At 42.2% G+C, this 23,144-nt stretch overlaps 1 protein-coding gene across 1 annotated transcript in view; it reads left to right on the plus strand.

Moving 5' to 3' along the window:
• PDE11A (phosphodiesterase 11A) overlaps nucleotides 1-23,144 on the plus strand; it is a 414,214-nt gene that overhangs the window by 335,673 nt on the left and 55,397 nt on the right. Inside the window, exons 13-15 of the mRNA XM_060016528.1 lie at nucleotides 7,758-7,867; nucleotides 18,126-18,216; nucleotides 21,805-21,905. Of these exons, the coding sequence (XP_059872511.1) occupies nucleotides 7,758-7,867; nucleotides 18,126-18,216; nucleotides 21,805-21,905 (302 nt within the window). The remainder of the gene's footprint in view (nucleotides 1-7,757; nucleotides 7,868-18,125; nucleotides 18,217-21,804; nucleotides 21,906-23,144) is intronic.

Genomic DNA, 23,144 nt, shown 5'->3' on the forward strand with positions numbered 1-23,144 from the left:
GGACTTAAATCAGTATTTAATTAATGCCAAATCAATAATTGACTAATATCTTGAGAAGAAAGAGAAGCAAATTTGATCAAAAGTATCCGACTCCTGTGGAAATCAGACAGACTACAACTGGTTTGTGTTGTTATCGCATGCTTTTGTGAAGGAGACATGTAAACATGGTGCTGGTGGTTGGTGGTCCCCTAACAGCTGGTAAGGTTCTGGTGTCTGGACCTGAAAATGGGACTGAAGTGCCTTGTTTTCAGCCTAGCAGACCCAAATATTGGCAGACAAACATATCTGTAAACACCAAGGGAGTATGACCGTTAAATCTAGATGCTATGGTTTGTCCAGTAGGGTTTTTTCCTGCAATGGAAGGTTGCGCTTGTGTGAATATCTGTTCTTCTCCCCCTTGTGTTTTCATTACCCACTATCTCTGGTTGGCAAAGACAGGATCTTTTTTAAAAGGAAGATAGGATATGGCATTAAGCATAAATTTGTTCGTAGCACTCTTGGTAAGCAAATGAAATCTACTTCTATCTTAAAGCTTGAGAAAGTCCTCTGCCTAAAATCACTGCTTTGGAGCAAATTGAATAGGTTGGTATCCATCAGCCTGCCCCCAGGATTTACATGTTAAGAGGTGGCCATTCCATCTTGAAGCAAAAAAATAGATCCCAAAATAAAGCACGCTGGACTTGCTGTAAATGCCCGTGAAGCCCAAACTTGTGGGCTTAATGCTCTTACTACTCTGATCCACTCTGATCCAGTCAGCTGGGATATGGGCTGAGTTGGGAGGGTGACAGAGGCACCCTTCTCACAGAACCTTCCGTCCTTGTTAGGAGATCTGAGTTTCACTGATAGACACCACATGTGAAGGATGGTCTAGCACAGCTGGACCAGCCATCAGCATTGTAGTTTGGGACTTTCTTTAGAAGACCAACACACTTTGTATGTGGCATTTACAATGAAACCCTCAACGAGCATTATTTGGCTACAGTAAATTTGATTTTAATAATGTACCAAACAAAGGCCCCAGACAGGGCCCCTGCAACACTGCATACCAGAAATTAAGAAACACCAGGAATTAAATGATGCTTCTCTAAATGCTACCTTTCGTCCCCAAGCTCACATCACTTCTAAGGTATGAAGTCATGTTTAGATCAGTTGAGACATGATGACACGATTAGGGATATGGTGTGCAGATTCTTCTAGAGAAGGCACTTCCTTGAGAAACTATGTTCTTCCAAACCTCTTGGAATGGTCTGAGCAGTCTTCTTTGCCCTTCTAATCCAAGGAAAGAGAAAGATGAAGGGGAGAAGAAAAGCTCTACAAAAGCCCATCATGCTCTCTCTTAACCTCAGCCAATCCGTGGAAGACTCCACTGCAGTGCCGGCTGCCAGCATCCACGGAGGAGCATTTGGAGCCAAGGACCTTCTTCGGTTTGGAATTTCTGGGACCGTTAGGAATTTCCAGTACATCACCGGATTCTCTCCCTCTTAGTCCGCCATCTGCCAGATCTCAGAATCAACAGGATTATCCAGGAAATTCCTCGTCATTCAGTACCTCTGATAGACAAGTTCAAAAAGAAACGTGAAGGCAGAATTTCTGGCATCACTTTCTCAGATTCCCGCACCGTAGCTGCATACATGACAACGGGCGTGCAGACCATGATGCACCGTCTCCAGAAACAAAGCAGGAGCTAGCCACTTTCACCATCACTTTCTGCGACAAATTGCAACCGATGTTGGGAGAGTTTCTCACTAGAAAAGGGTGCTCCATGGCACTGTTCTGGTTGGCACAAGGCATGACCAGACTATATGCGCAACAAGGGCCAGATGCACCTTTCTTCCTTAGCTCTCCGTTCCAGCCTGCAGTGGAGTAAATGCTGAATCAACATTTGCTCAATGAATAAATGAATGAATGGACACTTTTCAGGATGTCACTGTTTTATTCCAAGGTAGGACATTTTGATGAAACACGGGCTTACTTCTAAAACAAAAAAGAATTTACCTACACACACATAATGTATATGTATTCTAATGAATAAACATTCTTTATGGAAATTTTGGGCACAAAGGAAAAAAATTTAAGTCATCTGTGATCCCACTACTGGTAATATTTTGATGCACATCCTCACTGGTTTAAATTTTATGTTGACTAAGTGATAGGAAACTACTGGGTAGTGAAACCCTTCAAATCAATCTTATTGTTTGGGTCCTTTGGCATTCCAGTGATTATATGCTCTAATGGCTGGGAATAAGGTTATCCCAGTATACATTTAACCCAGTGAAGGACTGTCACAGGAGACCTGCTCAGAGGGTAGTCACAGGCTTTTCTGGAGAGGGTGACATGGGAACTAGCTCTATATGCCATGGCTATCTCTTTACTTAGGTATATGGTATTCACTGCTTTACCACATACCTATATATTTCTGATATGGACCGTGGGGGAATACAGGTGAGAGGATAGAATAAAGTAGTGGTCAATAAAACCCATAATTATTGGATCAGGAGCAGCAAATATATCATTTTATTTGAAAATAAAATAGAATTAAGCATAGGAGAAACACATTAAAATATACTTCCTACTGCCACTCTGTTCTCTGTTGAAAGTATATTGTCTTCAGTGGCAGTTGACTTTTTCTCCTCAGTGTGTGTAAAGTGTAGGTCAGAATGGATAGGACTAGAAAGAAGATGGATGAAGGTGGGGAGGGGCAAATGGACACTTAGTGGCAGGTGGATACTTTTGAGGCCTGACGATTCTCTGAAACCACTTACCAGGCAGCTTTAAGTCACAGTCAAGAGATAGGTGCTGCTTCAGTAACTCAGGCACCACAGTCAAGAGAGGTAAATATGTTTCGTGTGATGGTGTGTGTGCTGTACTTGAGGTATCCTTTATTCCAAGGATCCAGGGGTGGGCTCCATGTTCTTTGAACACCATAAAATCATAGAGTAATTTCAGAGGAGAAGGTCCGTGGCTTTTATTAAACTCTCAAAAGTATCGATGATACAAATAGTTTAAGAGCTAGATGCTGGGTTTCCAAGAAGGGACGGGGTAGTGGGGGCGGCAGGAGTGGCTACATAGAACCTTACAGCAAAACATAGTCCATCATATCATACAATGCGTGATAACCAATGGCGTAACAGTGATTCGGCATTCTGAACGTGAGTCTATTAGATGGCATTCGATTTTATCTTCCAATTAAATTTCTAGCTGAATTACCTTATTTTGACATTATCCCACCTCTATTCTTACTGTTCTAATTCATCAGCTAGTTCTAAACAGTAGCATTTTCACAGGCAACAATCTCTCTAAATTTCAGTGCATTGTCATTGTGTTTACAACACTGATTTCCAGAGTATCACGGATAATTATTTCATACTTGAGGGACTTTTAGAATTTACTTAGTAGTAGCAAGATCCAAACCCAACGAAACTGACTTACCTTTTCAAGGTGACAGAAATGACAGAGAAAGACATTTATATCCCCTCATCCTTTCAAAAATTATCCCAAAACAACAAGGAGAACAAGAAATGGACACAAATTCCATTTTTCATGGAGGGAGGTAGGTTCGTAGATTAACAAAGAAAAGGAAGGTCCAACCCAAGTGCCTTCAGGGGCAGAGAGTGGAGGAAGGGGTACACCTGAGAAACAATGTTCCCCCAGGAGCTGTCAAAGCACAAGAACCAGAGGCATCAGATACCATAAACATGGGGCGAGCAGGAGCGAGGGGGTAATGAAAACACTGAGTCCCCAAGTCTCCATCCCCTCTCCATGTAGTCAGAGAACTACTCTTCCCCCATCTATTCAGGAAGCCAGTGTATTTGCCAAAGAAACTGAACCCCAGACTTGGGGACACCAGTTAAAGAAAAGTTAGCGTGAGGTGCACTTTGAAAGTAAGAGAATGAAGTGAAAGTCTATATCCTCAAAGGTGAGAAGCTACATACTCTTTTCTCAGAATGCCAACACCCGTGCTCACGCCATTACCAAGCACGAGATTGGAAAGTCCAGAGGAAGTGAGTTTAGATACTGACACATGGGGACCTGCAGCAGGACCAGCTGGCCGTGTGCTTACCCTGCGATGAGGTTAGCCATCTACAGACACCATCCCCAAGTATGCGTGTGTGGCGAGCGTAGCAGTGCTTTACTCTTCCATGAGTAAGTAGACTACCAAGGATATCAGGCATTTGAGGAAACCACCAAATACAGAGACAAGGAGTTCAGAGGAAACAGACAATTCAGGGGACAGAAGAGAATTTCAAGGAATTATAATTAATATCTTCAAAAGAAGAGACCAGGGCTTCCCTGGTGGCGCAGTGGTTGAGAGTCCACCTGCCGATGCAGGGGACACGGGTTCGTGCCCTGGTCCGGGAAGATCCCACATGCCACGGAGCGGCTGGGCCCATGAGCCATGGCCGCTGAGCCTGCGCGTCCGGAGCCTGTGCTCCGCAACGGGAGAGGCCACAACAGTGAGAGGCGTACCGCAAAAAAAAAGAAGAGACCATAGTGTATCCATGAGAGAAGAATAGCATGCTATTAGAAAAGGAGCAGCAGACAGGAAAATGCTTATAAATTTAAAATATTATTATTCCTGGAAAGTAAGGGGAGAAAAGTCAATATGGGCAATGGGAAAGAAGAGACAAGAACATAAGGAAATTGTACCACAATGTTCATTGCAGCTGTATTTACAGTAGCCAGGACATGGAAGCAACCTAAGTGTCCACTGACAGATGAATGGATAAAGAAGATGTGGCACATATATGCAATGGAATAATACTCAGCCATAAAAAGAAACGAAATTGAGTTATTTGTAGTGAGGTGGATGGACCTAGAGTCTGTCATACAGAGTGAAGTAAGTCTGAAAGAGAAAAACAAATACTGTATGCTAACACAGATATATGGAATCTAAAAAAAAAAAAAAAAAAAAATGGTTCTGAAGAACCTAGGGGCAGGACAGGAATAAAGACACAGATATACAGAATGGACTTGAGGACACAGGGAGGGGGAAAGGTAAGCTGGGACGAAGTGAGAGAGTGGTATGGACGTATATACACTACCAAATGTAAAACAGATAGCTAGTGGGAAGCAGCCACATAGCACAGGGAGATCAGCTCGGTGCTTTGTGACCACCTAGAGGGGTGGGATAGGGAGGGTGGGAGGGAGGGAGACGCAAGAGGGAAGAGATATGGGAACATATATATATGTATAACTGATTCACTTTGTTATAAAGCAGAAACTAACACACCATTGTAAAGCAATTATACTCCAATAAAGATGTTTAAAAAAAAAAAAGAAAAAGCAAATAAGGAAATCAGTACAAGAAATCCAATGTCCAACCAATTGGAGCGCCATTCAAAATAGGACAGAAAAAATAGTGAAGTAGAAATTATTAAGGAAAAAAAAAAAGATTACAAGAACATTATACTGAAGACAATGAGCCTTCAGATTGAAAGCGTTTATCAAGCAGTGATGGGGAAAAAGTCCCAAACCAAAGCAGATTTTTGTGAAACTGGCAAACCCCAGGCATAGAGGATTCTAAAAGAGAGAAGATCAAGTACCATTCAAAGGATTAGGAATAAGAATGATTTATACTTCCCAAAAGCAACTTTGGAAGTTAGGAAACAATAGAGCAGTCCTTCGAAATTCTGACTGAAAATGTTGCAACCCAGAATTGTTAGGCAAGCCAACAATTGAGTAGAAGAATAGATTAAAGACATTTCAGTCATGCAAAGCCTCAAAAAAATCAACTTCCTAGGTGTAAAAGAAATATTAACACCCTTTCTCATGAAGCCACTGGCAGATGTGTTCCCGCAAACTGAGAGAGAAAAACAAGGAAAGAGAGAGATGTGGGATGCAGGAGATAAGAGACCAACCCCAGGAGGGAGAAGCTGACAGCAGACAGAGAATCCAGACCAAAGAACAGCAGCAGGCCAAAGCAGCAAGTCCCTGGGACAGGAAGGGATCTAATAAAAGGTGTGACTGGAGAGTTGTACAGGATGTGAGTCGACTTAGATGTTCAAAGAAATCTTAACTCCAGGAAATGAAAACATTTACATAACAAAGGAAACAATAATTGGATACCTAACTGGCTCCGCAGCGAATAATATTTAGAGTGACAATCAGGTAGGCACTGTCTGAGACCCAGGGCACATAAGTTTCTTTGTGCCTCAGTTACCTCATCTGAACTGGTGGATAATAAAATTCCTACATCACAGGTCTTTTATGAGAATTAAGTAAGTTAAACGGTTGTAATTCTCTTAGGACAGTGTTGGGCACACAGGAAGGATGAATAACCAAGTTATAATTATATATATATAATTATAATATGTGTCTATTATACAGAAATATGGAGGAAAATACCTACCAAATTAGATAAAAAAGAAAACTGAAGGTGGTTGCCTTTGGGAATCAGGATAGGGGAAGGATGAGGGACCATTGTTTTTGGTTCTAAGTCTCTTACTACAACTTGAATTTTTAAAAACTATTACAGGTAATGTCTTAAATAGAATAAAATTAACTTAAAGCCAACAGCCAGCTCCAAATTTTAAAATGAAGGGCACACACAGCTTTAATATGGGCTACTTTATCCTCCCCAGATAATTTATTAACATTCCCATTTGCTATGCAAATGAAATTATATATATTTCTAAGTGTATCAGTGGACCCAACTCAATCTTTTAAAATAAAATTGTCAACACAGAAACTTTATTATTCAGTTATTTCTGCAATAAAAACATAATTAACTAAAAAACAAAGTGTTCATTGCTCTAAGAGAAGTGTCTTAGGATACTAGCTAGTGATGTTAGATGTGGAGGAAAAACACGCAAAGGGAAGCAATTTGAACTCTACCTTTCCCCTCCTCCTGCCCTCTGGTAAAGATTTTAGTAAGTAATGAAATGGGAGACTTACAAAGTAAAAGGGGGAGACATAAAGGCCTTAGATCAAGAAAACACATAGACCTGCTTTTCCATACGTTCACTTTCTCTTCTAAACTAATGAAAGGACAGCAGGAACCAGAGAACCATTTTGGCTCCTGATTATATAATTACATCACACTGCTCCCCAAAGATATTACACCACCCCTATGCATTTCATGAGCAAGCTACCAGAGCGTAATAGAAAAAGTATTCCATGTAATGGATACCGCACCTGATCCTCATTCTAGGTTGCCTAATCCCCTGCCAAATTCTAGTTTTCAAGACACTCACTGCCTTGCTATCCGTATAAATTTAATCTGTCCTCCAAGCTAATATACATTAAGATTTTTACAAGATAACTGCTAAAATATCATCATGTAATAGTTTGAGTACTTCTAAGTTGCTTCTTTTAATATATATATGTTTTAAAGGGGGGTTTCTTTTGCCTGCTTTCATTTGAATGGCATCTGGTGGATATAGCGTTCAGTTCTAAATTCACAGCCCCTTCTCCCCCCTACCCCTAGATGCTCATTTTGAAATGTCGAATCACAAAACACATTTTGCTCTGGGCCTTTGCCAAACTGCCACTGTATCTGGACAGCACAGCCTCTTCTTCAAAGAGGGAACAGAATAGTCTGAACTCTGTCCTGGTGTGCCAGCCAGTGAAGCTAATTCATCACCTTGGGGACCCTGGGCTGTGCAACTGACCACCCAACTCACCCACAAGGGGTGGCAGTTAATCATTCCCTTGAATGACGTGGGTATGAAAACAGAGCTGATGGCTGCTCAGCAGACGAGCCTTATCCATCCTGCCTGCCCCGAGCAGTGACTCTTGCCGTTTTCCCATCTTCCCAGACCGCCGGGTTTCAAGAGATTCTGACCGAGGTGGAAATTTTAGCGGTGATTGTGGGATGCCTGTGTCATGACCTCGACCACAGGGGAACCAACAATGCCTTCCAAGCTAAGTAAGTGTTCTAATTGTTGTTATTTTAATGCATTTGCCTTTCTGTTCTGAGCCAAAGGTGACGAATGCTAAAGAGTAAAGCATTAATTTCTGGCATCCGAGGCCAAGGCCACGCAGGCTTGGGTGCGTGTGTCAACAGGGCTCATCCATCTTTATAATTCCTTATTCTTCTTTTAATTGCAAATTTGCCCTTCATGTCATGCTTGTTGATTTGGTCTGTCTCTGCTGACCTCAGTCAGATAACAAAGCTCAGATTTTAAAAGGTCTATTTTTTTTTTCTCCCAGAATGTCTGCCTTCATGGCATTATAAGTTTCTTGGATTTGCTACTCTTGCAAGCTGGTTTTGAGACTATTAAAATAAAAGTGGAAATTTTATGAAGCAAAAGATCTCTTCCTTCCTCAATAGGATTTCTTCCAGGTTCTTTTGATGTTGGGTATGTAGAAACCGCAGTGAAATAGAGTGACACAGAAGGCAGAGGGTCCCTGGTCCTGCCAGGCCTCATCCTACAGAACGGTGGGAAACAAACAAAGGAATTCCACCAATACAGGTGATGTGAGGCACGTAATGCTCATGGACAAAATAATCTGTCCTTAAGCAAGTAGGACTGGTCCAGATAGCCATTGCTTGGTGGCTCACAATGTGGCCAAGGCTACAGAACTTATGGGTGCTGGAGAAAAGACCAAAACCCAGGTCTCCTGGCTCTCATATTGAGGTTACAGTTTAATGTGCTTTTTACTACCTGTCTGCAAACAAATTGATATGAGACTTCAGGGGCTAGAGAAAAACGTTTGGGGATGGAGGGACTAAGGAAAGCTTCAAGAAAGAGGTAAGATCAGGTGTCAGATGACCAATTTCCAAGCCTGTGGAGCAGGTCTGCCTCTATAATCTGAAACCCCAGCAGCCCACTGTGTGTCAACAGGTACCTTTCAGCTCGTCACTTGTTTTGTTCCCCAAAACACCTACCTACTGAGGCCTTGGGGTCCTGGGCCCTTCTATTTGCTCCTGATCTCGCAGATGAATATTGATTTTGTGTCCCTCTATCTTCCTTGAATGCAGTAGCCCATCACTTCAAACTGCTCTTCTCCATGTCCTATAATTTCTTGACCCTCTTACCTTTCTGGGACAGTCACTCTGCAAAAACTCAGCCCTGGCTCAATCTAGCAATTTAATTTCTTGCTCTTCTGTCTAGACTTTTAAAGGCTTTGGGAGAAAGTGTCACAGTTGTGAGTTTAGGGCATACCCAATATATATTCTCCCAACTCGGCTAGGTGCTCAGTACTCCCCACCAATCTTTCTGGGTCCCTAGCCAGTTCCGTCCCCCACTGTTGTCAGCGGTTATAGGTACCAAATGTTCTCTCTTCCTAAACCACCTCCCGTTCTACCCCCCTCTCCCGCGCCACTCAGCAGATCACCTTGCTTCCTCCTTCACTGAGAAAATTGAGGCCATCAATCGAGAACTCCCTCAATTTCCTCCCCTGCCACGAACAAACTTATCTGTCTGGCCCCATCCTTTCCTCCTTCCCTCCTATCTCAGTGAAAGGGCTGTCCTTCCTCATATGTGAGGCTAATCCTTCCACCTCGGCTTTGGATCCCTTCTCCCTCCCTCCTCCGGGACCTTGCTCCATCAATCTTCCTTTCTCTACCCCGTATCTTCCTTCCCCTGTCTACTGGCTGTCAGCATCCTAACAATATGAACAGTTGTCCCCCATCTTGAAAAACCCCACCTCCATCTCGCTTCCCCCTTGAGCTTCTGCTCTATTTCTCTTCTTTCCTTTCCAGCCAATCTTCTTGGAAAGTTGTCTGTTCCTTGTCTTCACTTCCCTCCCACATGGCTTCCAGTTCTGCCCACCAGGGGAGCGGCCCTCAGTAGTGCCACCAATGAACAACCCCTTGTCCCAAAGCTGTTGGACACTCTTACTGTCCTTCTTTCTTGACCCTTCTTGCTATGAGACACATTTTGCCACTAGAGCTCTTCCTCCTTCCTAGAGCTCTCTGTCTTCCTTTGTCTGGGAGAGGAACACCTTCCATCCACCTTTCTAGGCTTTCTTCTCAGTTTGCTTCAAGGCCTCTCTCCTCCTGCCCCAGGCTTCGCTGGACGTGTTCTCTCCTGTTCTTCTGCTCCACGTTTTATCCTTCTCGCTGGACCTCCACCCACCTGGTGCTCAGCCCCAAGCCCATACCTTTGGACCATAATTCTCTGCTTATCTCCCACACTTATTCCAGCTGCTTGAGGAGCACCTCCTATTTGAAGTCCCACAGTCACCCCAATCCCAGTCTCTCCCTTTTTCTCTTATTCTCTATCCCAGTGAATGGCACCACCAGAAATCCGCAAGTCACCCAGATTCCCTCCTTAGCGCCCCCCAAAGTCGACATCTCTGCGTTCTTAAAGTAACCACTGCTTCTTTTGCATCCCTCCTGGATTGCTACAACCAACAGCCTAACTCTTCTCCTCTAGTCTTTCCCCCTTGGCGCTCCAGAATGCTCTTTATAATTCACAGAGCTGATCAGATCACTCCCCTGCTTAAAAGACGTTCACTGGCCTCTTGTAACTTTCAGGATAATGTTCAGATTCCTTAGTTTAGCCCTTAAGGCCCTTTTCAATCAGGCTCCTGCCCATTCCTCTGGCCCAGCAGTCACTCCTTGTCATCCCACCCCCACCCAGGCATCCAGGTTCCAGACACAAGGGGCTACTTAAAGTGCTCTGTGGGGTCCGGCTAGTTCCCTTCTCTCTGCTCCCAGTCGGCAGTTCCCCTGAACAGAATGCCCTTCCTCTCCTTCTTTCCCCCAAACTCCTCTAAAAGCACCCCGCCCAGGGTTCTATCTCTGATGTACCTTCCCCTTGTCAATTTTCTGTGCCCACATCATGCCCTGGCTATACTTTTTCAAAAGTGTGCATCGGGCTTCCCTGGTGGCGCAGTGGTTGAGAGTCCACCTGCCGATGCAGGAGACGTGGGTTCGTGCCCCGGTCTGGGAAGGTCCCAAATGCTGCGGAGTGGCTGGGTCCGTGAGCCATGGCCGCTGAGCCTGCGCATCCGGAGCCTGTGCTCCGCAACAGGAGAGGCCACAACGGTGAGAGGCCCGCGCACCAAAAAAAAAAAAAAAAAAAAGTGTGCATCTCACACCATGTTAGTTGCTGATTTACCAGTGTGCCTCCCCTCTTCTTGAGTCCTCGTGATGTGTACAAGTACCAGCAGCGTGATAAAACCACAAGGAATGTTTGCTGAGTGAATGAATGAATGACAAATGCATGAATGGATGACGTTTTAACTACTTTAATATTGCCTTTCAACAAAGTTTCCTGATTTCTTCAACAAGTGCAACCTTTCATAAGATTATTATAAAACACAGTTTTTTTGTTTGTTTGTTTGCTTTTGTGGTACGCGGGCCTCTCACTGTTGTGGCCTCTCCCGTTGCGGAGCACAGGCTCTGGACGCGCAGGCTCAGCGGCCATGGCTCACGGGCCCAACTGCTCTGCGGAATGTGGGATCTTCCCGGACTGGGGCACGAACCCGTGTCCCCTGCATTGGCAGGCGGACTCTCAACCACTGCGCCACCAGGGAAGCCCTAAAACACAGTTTTTACACACATCGGTTTGATGTTGTACTAAAAACAATAGTGTCCCTGGGGCCTACTGAATGGTAAACTGTGCACACTTTCATTATAGGGTCTGAGGAATTTTTAGGTTTGAGCCCCTGTGCCTGCATTTCATTGCTATTATTATTTTAGGATACCTCTCTCTGAGGCCAATGGCATCACTGTCACTGTGTCTTCCTCGAGCAGCCTCCCTCCAGCCACCTACCATTCTGCCACTTACGCACAAAGAATTGTATCTATAAAACAAGAGTGAGCACCTTGTGGGTTCTTTTAAGAGTCAAGTGCACAATATATGTACCCAGATAACAGCCCCTGGCCTGGAGACAGCCTCTGTGTCACACTGAGAGAGCCAGCCCTCCTTGCTAGTTGACCTCTTAGCTGTTTGGACCAAGAGTACACATCTAATCCAAACCCAGCTAATCATATTTTATCTCCCAGGAATTTGGACTTGGATTACCATGATATTGACTCAGTTAGCTGTTGAGGTCTAAGCTGCACATAGACTTGGAAGCTGAGGCTGCCATTTGGGGAAAGCTGTGTTGACCACGTCCCAAGTGGATAAACAAGAAAGCAAATCTGCAGGGAGAGAAGAAGAAAGCCAACATTCAGAGAGAAGCAGAGATTATACTATCCTAGAGAAAGACAGAGAAAAAGCAGACCTGATCCCTGGTTTTCCATATCTTTAATCCTATTTCCAAGAGACCCAGCCATACTTGTGACAATGGGCCTTACTCAGAGCTCCTGGCATCATTTAGTCAACGGGTTTTTGTTTTGTTTTGTTTTATTTTTGTTTTTTAGTGAAGCTGGTTCTAATTCATTTCTGTTCTTTGCAATGAATGGTCCCTGAGACAATAAGAAGAACTACAGTTTATTTGTTGTTTACTATCTCAAGTGCTCATCAACATCCTTGTATGTACATACTTTTGTCTCCATTTTACAGAGGGAACTGGGCCTCAGGAAAGTAAGTAACTTGCCCAAATTCATACATCCAGCATGTGGCAGAGTGGTGTTTGGACCTGGGCTATCTGACTCCAAAAACCATTCTTTAACCACTTTATTCTACTCTCTTTCATGACTTTGTGATATTTATTTTAGCCCTTTGAGCTTCCAGTTTATTGGCTGACTTGCCATATATGTGAACTCTGGAAAACTAAGATATATTTTGACATCCAAAAACTCAAGATGTGGAGCCAAAAAATTCATAGAACACAACTAGACCTTGGTAGTCATATTCTTCAGTGCCTTAATTTTTAGAAATTGGAAACTGAGGTCCCTAAATTTCAAGTGACTTGTATTATAATGAACAGCTTTCACACATATGAGATAGATATTAAGTCTCTGATACCAGAATTCAAAATTTTTTTTGCATCCTCATACCACATGATCAAATCTACCTGTTCCAAGATGGTCTGACGTGTTTCCTCACAATGATCGATCTTGTACACAAGTTACCAGCTCATGGGATGTCCATCAGCCCTGTCTCTTAACTGACAGAGTCACTTTTGAACTTAGAACACCAAAGGCCACCACCATGCAACCTCAGTTAAAATTTTTTTCAATAAATGCTGAAAGAGACCTTTTTACATCATGATGAAGGAACTACCTTTTTATTGATTAGAATAAGATTTATTCAGCAAGTGTGCCATTGTTTAGGAAAATCCCTAGAAAGAAATCTATATCCTTATTTCCTTATTTACTCCCCATTAATTGAGTGCTCTCTAAGTGCGAAGCACTGTGCTAGGCATTGTGTGGGGAGTATAATAGTCCCTTTCCTTAAAGTACTCAGTCTAACTCCAACCTTTCAAGTGATTTGGAAATGGGATTTAAATGCACCAATTATTATGTGGCAAAGCATATGCTACCTTTTTTCCTATATAAGGCTATAAAGAAACAAGAGACATTTAGCAAGGGACAAATTACTATATAAAATGCAAAATGCCTCTACAATAAAAAGTTGTGATTTTAGTTATAGCACAGTATGATTTATTCTCTTAGCCTTTCTGATAAGTGAACCTTTGCATTTTCATGCTTTATTCTTAATTTTAAAGTATTGGAGTGCGTGCAGTGAATGATCGATAGGTAGCCAGGGCAGCGATCCCACAGTGCTTTGAAATTACTCTGTTAACACCGCTCTCCTGTTTTCTCCGGGGACAGCGTTTCCCACTCAGCGCCCTCCCTATTACAGCTGCCCCTGATGATTAAATATCAGTACCGAGCAGCTTTGTAGTATATTCTCCTAGGAGACTTCTTCTATTCATTTCTAGCATAATCTCTTGTACTCATTTCTTGGGAATGAAAACCCATCTTGTCGCTTTCAGCCAGGTCCCAGAAGTGAAATACGGGGGCGCATTAATCTGCCGTGACAGCGTAATCCCATTCCTCACCACCTCCCAACAATTCTCAATTTCCTAATTACCTTTCATAGTTTTCCTTCTGAAAGTTTCCTGTCTTTTCTGAAAGCCATGGCAGCACACTTCCATTGTCTCTTTTTCAACGAATATGCATATCTAGGGAAGTTATGAAGGTACATAGTTCATAGCTATACAAGTTCCTTTTACACGCTTATTTTTGGTGCCTGTGCAAAGTGCTGGATGCCTATGGGGACAGAATTTTCACGTTGACTTTTCTTTTTTTTTTGCGGTACGCGGGCCTTTCACTGTTGTGGCCTCTCCCGTTGCGGAGCACAGGCTCCGGACGCGCAGGCTCAGCGGCCATGGCTTACGGGCCCAGCTGCTCCGCGGCATGTGGGATCTTCCCAGACTGGGGCACGAACCCGTGTCCCCTGCATCGGCAGGCGGACTCTCAACCACTGCGCCACCAGGGAAGCCCTGACTTTTCTTTTTAATAAGTTTCTCCTCGGTGTGCTGCCTGTCCAAAAATTAAAAACTTCAGTATGTTGGGATGACCTAATCAATAATGAGCATCATGAAAGATCACAGGTATAAATCTTCCTGTGCTTAAAGGGATCTGGATTCTCTTCTGCTCTCCTTCTCTCGCCCTGTCTCCACATACCCTACATGTATCTGTAATATTTTCACAATTACAATGCGTGTGCCCCGGAGCTACTGATATGATGGATTTACTTACCACAGACAATTAAAGTGAGGTGTGGTGCTAAAGTCAATTTTTTTCCACATGTGATTGATTTGAGGGATTTTTTTCACATTTTACATGATAAATGACAGTATGCCTTTACATAAAGTACATTACATGAAAGACATGTCCTCTTTTTTAAAAATGGTTTTATGATCAAGTAAGATTGGTCAATACTGCATATTACGTCCCCTTCCTGCAGAATCACAGTGCATATTTTCACATATTGATGCCACGGAGAAATCCTATAATAAAGAAACAGTTTAACTTTTTAAACCCAGCATTTCCCGAACATATTTAACCATGGGACCATTTTTATTTCTGCCTGTAATGCCATTTAACATTCCAAAGAACTAGTATTCTGTAGAATACATTTTGATAAAGTTTATCCTAACAGATAGATTTTAATTTTTGCCACTTTTATCAAGTTTTCTGACCATGGACTTCACTCTTGCGGTCTTAGGAGGTTCATAGCATGTGCATGAGTAATGGCAGGTGTAGGCGCATTCTCAGTGAGCCTTGGACTGAGAGAGAAAGCACCAGGATGTCTTGCAGTCTTAGAAAATCTGACAGAGACCAAACCTAGTAATGTAAATAAAGGAACCATATGGAATTGGAAGCATTCTTGCTTAGATGATTTCATTCTAGACAAAAAAAGTAGAGTTAATATCATGCTCCATCCTGTGAATGCTAAGATGGCATCTTGCTTGCAGAAAGGTGACATCGTGAGTGCAAGTCTGGACAGAGAAAGTCTCCTGCGCAGTTACAGGGGACTGTGAGCTTCCTGAGGGTAAAAGCCATGTCCTCTTTATCTTTGTATCCCACATGCCCACAGTCCCACATTGCAGTAGTCATCAGTCCTTATTAGGTGAATGAATGAATGAATGAATCAATCAATCACAGTCTCTTCATAGCATTAGTCTGGTTCTGTTGCAAAATCTACATATTTGTGATTAAATCAGTATTGTGTGAGGGTGGGGGCAATGTAAGATGGAATTACTAAAAGGAACAAAGAGAATGTGAGGATGAAGATGCTCAAACCGTGGGCCATCAGATGCATTTGCACAAACACACTGAGAGCCCTCTGATGAAATGCAGCAGTTCCAAATCCATGTGGATCTGGTGGAGAGGAGAGGGCAGCATAGGAGGCACCAGTGTTTTTGTTACAAGGTGTCCCCTGGTTAAAGGAGGAAACATCCTACTCATCCTGAAAAAAGAAAATATTTAGTGACTTGTTATCATGTAGCTGATTTAACTTTGTGAGGTCTGCTAAACCAACCTGATAAAGGAAGAGATGATATTTTGCATCTTGACCCTACTTTACATCAATGACTCTCTTATCAGGATTCACACCAGTAACTGGGGCACATCTGGCATGGCTGGTTAATAGAAACAAATCACAGGAATCTGAGCCTGTGGTTAGCAGTTATACTAGAAGAATTCTGAATTAAATTTTGAAACCTTCTTTCATTGATGACAACCAGCTTGGCAAAAATGGAGAACTGAATATCAGAAATGTATAAGTTATAATTATCTTTCTCATTATGTAATGAGAAAAAGCTTCACAATTTGGCTTCCAGTCTAGAACTGGTACTTATTAGCTTTGTGACCTTGGAAAAGTAGCATAACTTCTCTGAGCCTTGGTTTCCTAATCTGTAAAATGAGAAAATAATACCTATTTCATGGTTGTTGTCAAGACTAGATGAAGTAATATATTAAAGTGTTAATATGTTGCCTAGTTCATGACAGGTACTTCTCATGAGAGCTATTATCATTAATAACATTATTTTAAAATGTTAACACACTTATTATGGTCAACTTTCAGTTTGAACTATAATCTCTAGAGATACCACCACAACTTTATTAGCCAAGCAACTAATATTTTTTATGCACCTACTCCATCCCAGGCATTTGGATTTGACATGCATATAAAACATCCTAGAATTTCAAAAGCCAAGACAAATACAGCTAAGACACAATACAGTGTGCATTTTGAAAAATGTATTTTCATAAAAATGAACTCTATGTTAGAAAAATAGTGACTAATGTTAAATATTAATCACTTAATGCTAAGATTAGCCTAACAAATTTTCACGTATTAAATGATATAGATTAAGGCAAGATTTAAAGAAGTAACACCACCTGATTAAACTCTAGTACCCTGCTTACTAACCCTATTCCTAATAACCCCTAACCCTGCTGTTTTATTCCAACATGTGGTCAGCTCTGAGTCTTTCCAGAGATCACAGGTCCCCCGCACCCCCAAACCGGCCATGATCTTGGGCCTCCTCATGCTGGAGCTAGAGGGCACCTTATGAGTGAAATCCCTCACGTGGCATTACATGCAGTCTTTGCTCCTCTCACTAAAAGGGCAGACTGTGATCGGGCAATGTCTGTCATTTCCAGGTTAAGGCCAAATTGCCCTTTCAATGTCCACACTCTCTGCAATTAGCAAGAAGGAACACAAGGACCTTCATGGGTCCTCGGCTGCCATCCCACGACTGTCCTTTAAACCATAGGATTCTCAGAATGTCTCTCAACTCTTAAGATGCTCTAAATGCTACTTCAGGAGAATTGGAAATGAACACACTGGAACATTTTAAATGAGCACTTGCCAAACTGACATTGTTGAGGAATGGGTTGTTGTACATAAGCAAAATATACAGATAATTCAAAATTATCCTTTCAAGTATCAATTAACATTTTATTTATTTAAAATGGAAATATCTATGTGTTTTCATTGTTGATTAATAATTAGTATAGACTACAATCTACTACATGGCAGGCACTATGATAGGCACTTACAAGTATTTTATTGTATGCTCCTAAATAACAAGTGAGGTAAAGAGTATTATCATAATTTTAGAGACAAAGAAACTGATGCTTAAAGCAACCAAGTAATGACCCGAAACTATTACCGAGAGCTGAGTTCTGACTCCAAATCCAGGGAACTTTCTGGAGTTCGACATTGAGATATCACAGTGTGACTGTAGGTTGGAAAAGCTTGTCAACCTTACATGTAGAAGCTTGTCAACCTTACATGTAAAGCAGATTAAATGGGTTCTACATAATATTCACAAGGTCTTTTCCCATGGAGCCGCAAATACATTTGGTATATGACATTCGTTCTGGACACTCAGAAGCTTTATAAGGTTTAGCTCATGAAGCCTATCCTGATCCCCAAAGCCAGGAATTATGTCTCTTGTCCTCAGATCATCCAAAGCACTTTGACTGGACCTGGAACATTTTCTATGGTATTTATATTATGTGCTCTGTGCATTATTTTCCCGTAGGACCACATCTCATCTCCCTTACTAGTCTGTAAATTTCTTAGCAGCGTGGGCTGTGTCTTTTTCACGGTCGTATCATCCACAGCATCTAGCCTAACACAGAGAAGATTCCCAAAACGTTTACTTAATACATTCGTGAACTACACAGGTGGTTACCTGAGAATGTATCTGCTCATGGTCCTTTGCGGAAGCAGGAGAAACACGTTGATCCAAAGAGCCAGTGTCGGGGGATTGTTGACGGGTGAAGGACCTTGGTCACTCACACATCTGTCCTCTTTCAGGAGTGGCTCTGCCCTGGCCCAGCTCTATGGAACTTCCGCTACCTTAGAGCATCACCATTTCAACCACGCAGTGATGATCCTTCAAAGCGAGGTACAGACCTAACATTCTGCTTCTCCCCTTGAAAGAAAACCAATGAAATGATGTTTCCTACTTCTCTTTCTTTGCAATGCCACAGGAAGATACAGAGAATCGGCACTATTGGACCTTTTCTGTGTGGCTTTTTAAAAATTCTTTCAGATGCCTGACCAAGGACCTTGTTCAAATTCGTCCTGAGCTGATTCCTTTGGGTTTTATTATTGGTTAGGAGGCTTTTCAGATTCACTTAGCAGAGCAGACTGCCACAGCTTGTCACCAGAGCATGGCCTTACCTTTCTTAACAATACAGAAGCCCACTAACAGATCCAAGTAGTGAGTGGCCCAACATCTCCATTTTGTGAAACCCATTTAAAAAGATGGTAGAAGCAGAAACAGGGTGAGAAAGTTACACTTTATTCGCATAATTGAGAAACCTATAAAAGATCAGAGAACTTAAAATTGCTGGTGGGACCGATTTGAAAGTGAGAACTGCAACTAAACTTGAGACCCAGGGCTGCAGCCATATGCCTTATTTTGCTTCATGTGCATTGCAGGAGTTAGAAGTAGTTGGTCTTTTATACTTTTAGCTCTCCATGGAAAAAAAGTAAAACTGCTAACTGACTCTGGCTGAGGCGTCTGAGTTTGAAATTGCCAAGAAAGGATCTGCTTAATTTTCTGCAGGCATACAGACTTTTTTTTGAGGCCAGGATGGGATCATCTGTTCCCCATTATTTGTCAGTTCTCTAGCTGTGCCATTAATTATTATTATTATCATCATTAAGGCCCTGCTTTGCTGGAATAGCATCATTAAATATGGAGGTTTTTTTCCTCCAGCTTATCTTGAGAAAGAGTGTCTTTTGCAATATCACGAAAGCCTTCTTCGACCCCATAAAGGAGAGTCGGCACTCCGGAACCTGAGTGCAGCTGCAGAAGGCAAAACCGCTGGGGGAGATGTATTTGCAGTTGGGAATGAAACATCAAGGGTTAGGCTTTCAGTAACTCTGACAGAGACCAGTATCCCAGCATCTGCAGCTCTGGAATTTTCCTATGAAGGCCATGTTTTAGCTGCATGCTGTGGCACAGGGAAGTAGGAACAGGAGGAAACTGGGGTCAGACTATCTTTTCTGTACTGGTAGTATGATGGGTTTACACCCCTGAGGCTAGACATTCTCACCTTTGTAATAACAGATTATATACAGGAGGTCAGGGTTTTCTTAGAAGGTCATTTGCTTGTTTCTCTGGGAAAACAAACCCCACTAACTCAGACTTCGTCTTCATATAAACAAAATACATCAGCTGCACTTCACTCCAGGGGTTCTCTTTGAAGAACGCAGAATAACAGTAATGGAACCAAGCAGTGGTGTGTTCAGGCTCTGCCCTGATGCTCCCCCCGCCCTGCCCCATCCTGCCCATCAGAAAGGCAAAAATGCAGATGTCATCACCACCCCACTTTCCAAATAATGCAGAGGCACAGAGAGGTTAGATAGCCTGAAGAAAGTTGCTCCAGTCCTTTCTTCCTCTACATTTTTTTTTACCCATCAATACCATTCCTCCCTAAACAAGGAGTAGAAGTAGTGTTTTAGGGAGACTAATCTATTTTAGAGACCAAACCCTTGAGGCACTGTAGAAGGCCAATTTACATATAAGCAATACATTGATTGCAAATTAACTTTTATTATTATTGTTATTATTAAAGCTGACCTGGCTGGCTTTGTCACTCTCTTAACTATAAATTGTGTTAAGTTACTTTATGTCCTTTAAAAGTAGTAAAATGCACTCTCAAAATAATCAAGATCCTCAAATTCAGACCAACTTTCTCCTGGACTCCACATTAGGTTTTACTGTAACTGGCTCCTAATAGCTATATTTCTTTCCCTGAGAGATGCTAGATGTGTGGCTGGAACCAGATGACCACTATTCCAGAGGTCCCAACCACTTTTTCCCAGGCCCCAGTACACCAGCCTGTGATTGATCCATGGGGCAAGGCTGAGGCAAAGAATGCTGGGCAGAATTATGGTGTGGCATTCCTTTAGTTATCAGTCTTCTTCCTAATGGCTGAATTAAGGGTCTGGAAGAGTTCATTTGAAAATTATTATTAATACTGGACCTGGTCCCAGGTGGAACCAATATACTTTAGTCTCTAAGGAGTGGTGGGTTCCCCCAATGAGATAAATTAACTCAAGGAAGCAGATTATCTATCATCTGGTACCTGGTAGGTAGTAATTTACCAATTGATATTCTGGTTCCCTGGAAGAATTAATGTACCTCTCGTTGGAAAATATTCTCAGGCAGTCATTTCACTGCCTTCCTTCTGCACCATCTTTTGGCTCTCAACGCTAGGTTTAAAACTGATCCAGTTCCCAGACCACCTGTTTATGAGTTCATATCTCAAGCTAAGAAAACCTGACAAATGAAGTCTTAACTTTCAAAGCAAATTAAGTGAATTGTCAGTCATTTAAAGAAGGATTTTTTCGGGAAGCAGCCGCATAGCACAGGGAGATCAGCTCGGTGGTTTGTGACCACCTAGAGGGGTGGGATAGGGAGGGTGGGAGGGAGGGAGACGCAAGAGGGAGGAGATATGGGGATATATGTATGTGTATAACTGATTCACTTTGTTATAAAGCAGAAACTAACACACCATTGTAAAGCAATTATACTCCAATAAAGATGTAAAAAAAAAAAGGATTTTTTCACACTTTATTAAAAATACTGTGGAACTGTCTAGTGTGGCTAAAACAAATTTGGATGGAAAAAGGTGTGCTTTTCAAAGGTATGGAGACACAGGTGTACTTGCAGGTTGTTCAAGGCCAAAGGCATCTTTAGAGCAGTATCTTATACATTCTAGCTACTCAGTAATTATTCACTGTCCTGAATTTCACACACTCCATCCAGACGTATCTTCACAGCTTAACACAGGGTTTCTCAACTTCAACAGAATTGTCATGTTGGGCCAAGTAAGTCTTTGTTGTAGGGTCTGTAGGGTGTACTGTAGGATGTTTAGCAGCATCCCTGGCCTCTCCACTAGATCCCAGTAGCACCGTCCCTCAGTGTGACAAGAAAAATGTCTCTAGACATTGCTAGAAGTGCCCATTCCCAAGATCACCCCCATTTGTACCACTGGTCTAATGTTTCTTCTCTTCCTTGAAGTCATTTGTTGCCAGAGCAAATACTTCCAAAAGGCCAACTTAAGTCTTTACTAGTGAGACTAGTGTGTATTGATATATCGGGGTCAGAAAGATTCCTGAAAGTTTTGTCAGCTTTTCCGCTCTGTAATTCCACAGGACGTGGGCAGTTAAATGGAGTTGTTGGCACAAACGTGGCCTGAGGAAGATGAGTTCAAACACTCTTCAATTTTGTCTTCAAGACTAAGCATAATAAAGTGTCCCTTGGTGCTCCTCCTCAACAATGATTGTACTCCTAGCTTTGCTGTGTTTGCCAGGGAATCTGTTTGTAGTTGCACAAAATGTCATTAAGCTTTTTAGAAAATGATTTTATCATGTTTCTAAACCTTTTTTTTTAAAAAAAAAAAAAAAAAAGGAAAAACGTAGTCACCAAGCTCAGATTTAACGTTGTCTTTTGTGACTTTGTACTTTCTCGTTCCAGGGTCACAACATCTTTGCTAATTTGTCCTCCAAGGAATACAGTGACCTTATGCAGCTTTTGAAGCAGTCAATACTAGCAACAGACCTCACGCTGTACTTTGAGTAGGTATTGGCATTTGATCTATTTGACAAATGGATATCTAAAGTTTCAAGCTGTAATTAATTTTCAGGTCCATATTAGGGATTGCCTGTTATTCTAGCACTGATATCAATGTGTAAATGACCTAAACTTTTTGTTGTTGTTTTTTTCCCCTCATCTAAGAGAACTTCATTAGTGTGGTGTCTATAAAACAAGACAATCAGGGCTACAATCACGAGATTTATATCTTTCCTCTGTTTTATGAGCCTTGTTTGGGACTCTTGGCTGAAACTAAGTGATGGCCATTTTTATTTTAGAGACTGGCTAAGATTGCTATTTTAGACTATGATTTCTGGTTAGATCTCTAATGGCAATGATGATGCTAATGAAAAAGATTTGTTGCTGAAAGGATGACCAGAAAGCCCAGCCTTCATTCCTTGCCTCTCCTCTAGCTCTCTTTCTCAGAAGAGCCGTCCTCCTTTTCCCAAAGCTCAGGCCTCCATCTGAGCTGGCGATTCCATCCCGCTCGTTTCCTGTGAGACCTGCTCCCTTGGGTACCACCTCTTTTGGCAGCCTGGTTATCTCTTCCTTCACTGATATGCACAGTTTGCTCTGATCTTAAAGACCAAACAACTTCCCTTCCTTAAAAAATTCTTTGACCTGACCCCTTGGTCTTTAATTGCTTTTCAATTCACCTTTCTTTTACTGCCCACCTTTTAAAATAAATGGAGCACATGAGTACCTTTATTTTCCTAACACCCACTTACACTTTGGAGACCAGCGTCCACCTTCACATTCTACCAGCGCTGTACTTTCAGAGGTCACCAGAGACTTCCTTGTCCCCAAATTCGATGTCATTTACTCATTTCTGATATTTTCTAGCTTCTTTGAGACATCTACAGGTTTACTGATTTCTCATTGTCAATTTCTACTCTCTTTTCTTCCGCAACATCCATCTGCCTTCCTCTCTCCTTTTCTGGATCCCTTATAGATTTCTTTTCTCCTTGCTTCTACGTATGAGTTCCTGAACCCATGTTCTTCTTTCTCTACTCTACTCAGATTCACTCCCCTGGCCTCAGTGCTATATTACCTCTATAGAGGCATAGAGAAGACCCTGAAATTCTTCACTCTAATACTACCTCACATTCTAGACCTGCATCTCCAATGCCCATCTTAAAAGCCTTCAGTGGCTTCATTGCTTTCAAAGCAACCTCTAAACTTGGTTTGCATTTCAAGGTTCTCCCTCCATAATCTGCCCCCAA

The sequence above is a fragment of the Delphinus delphis genome, chromosome 7 (assembly GCF_949987515.2).
Source record: "Delphinus delphis chromosome 7, mDelDel1.2, whole genome shotgun sequence".
Taxonomy (NCBI): Eukaryota; Metazoa; Chordata; class Mammalia; order Artiodactyla; family Delphinidae; genus Delphinus; species Delphinus delphis.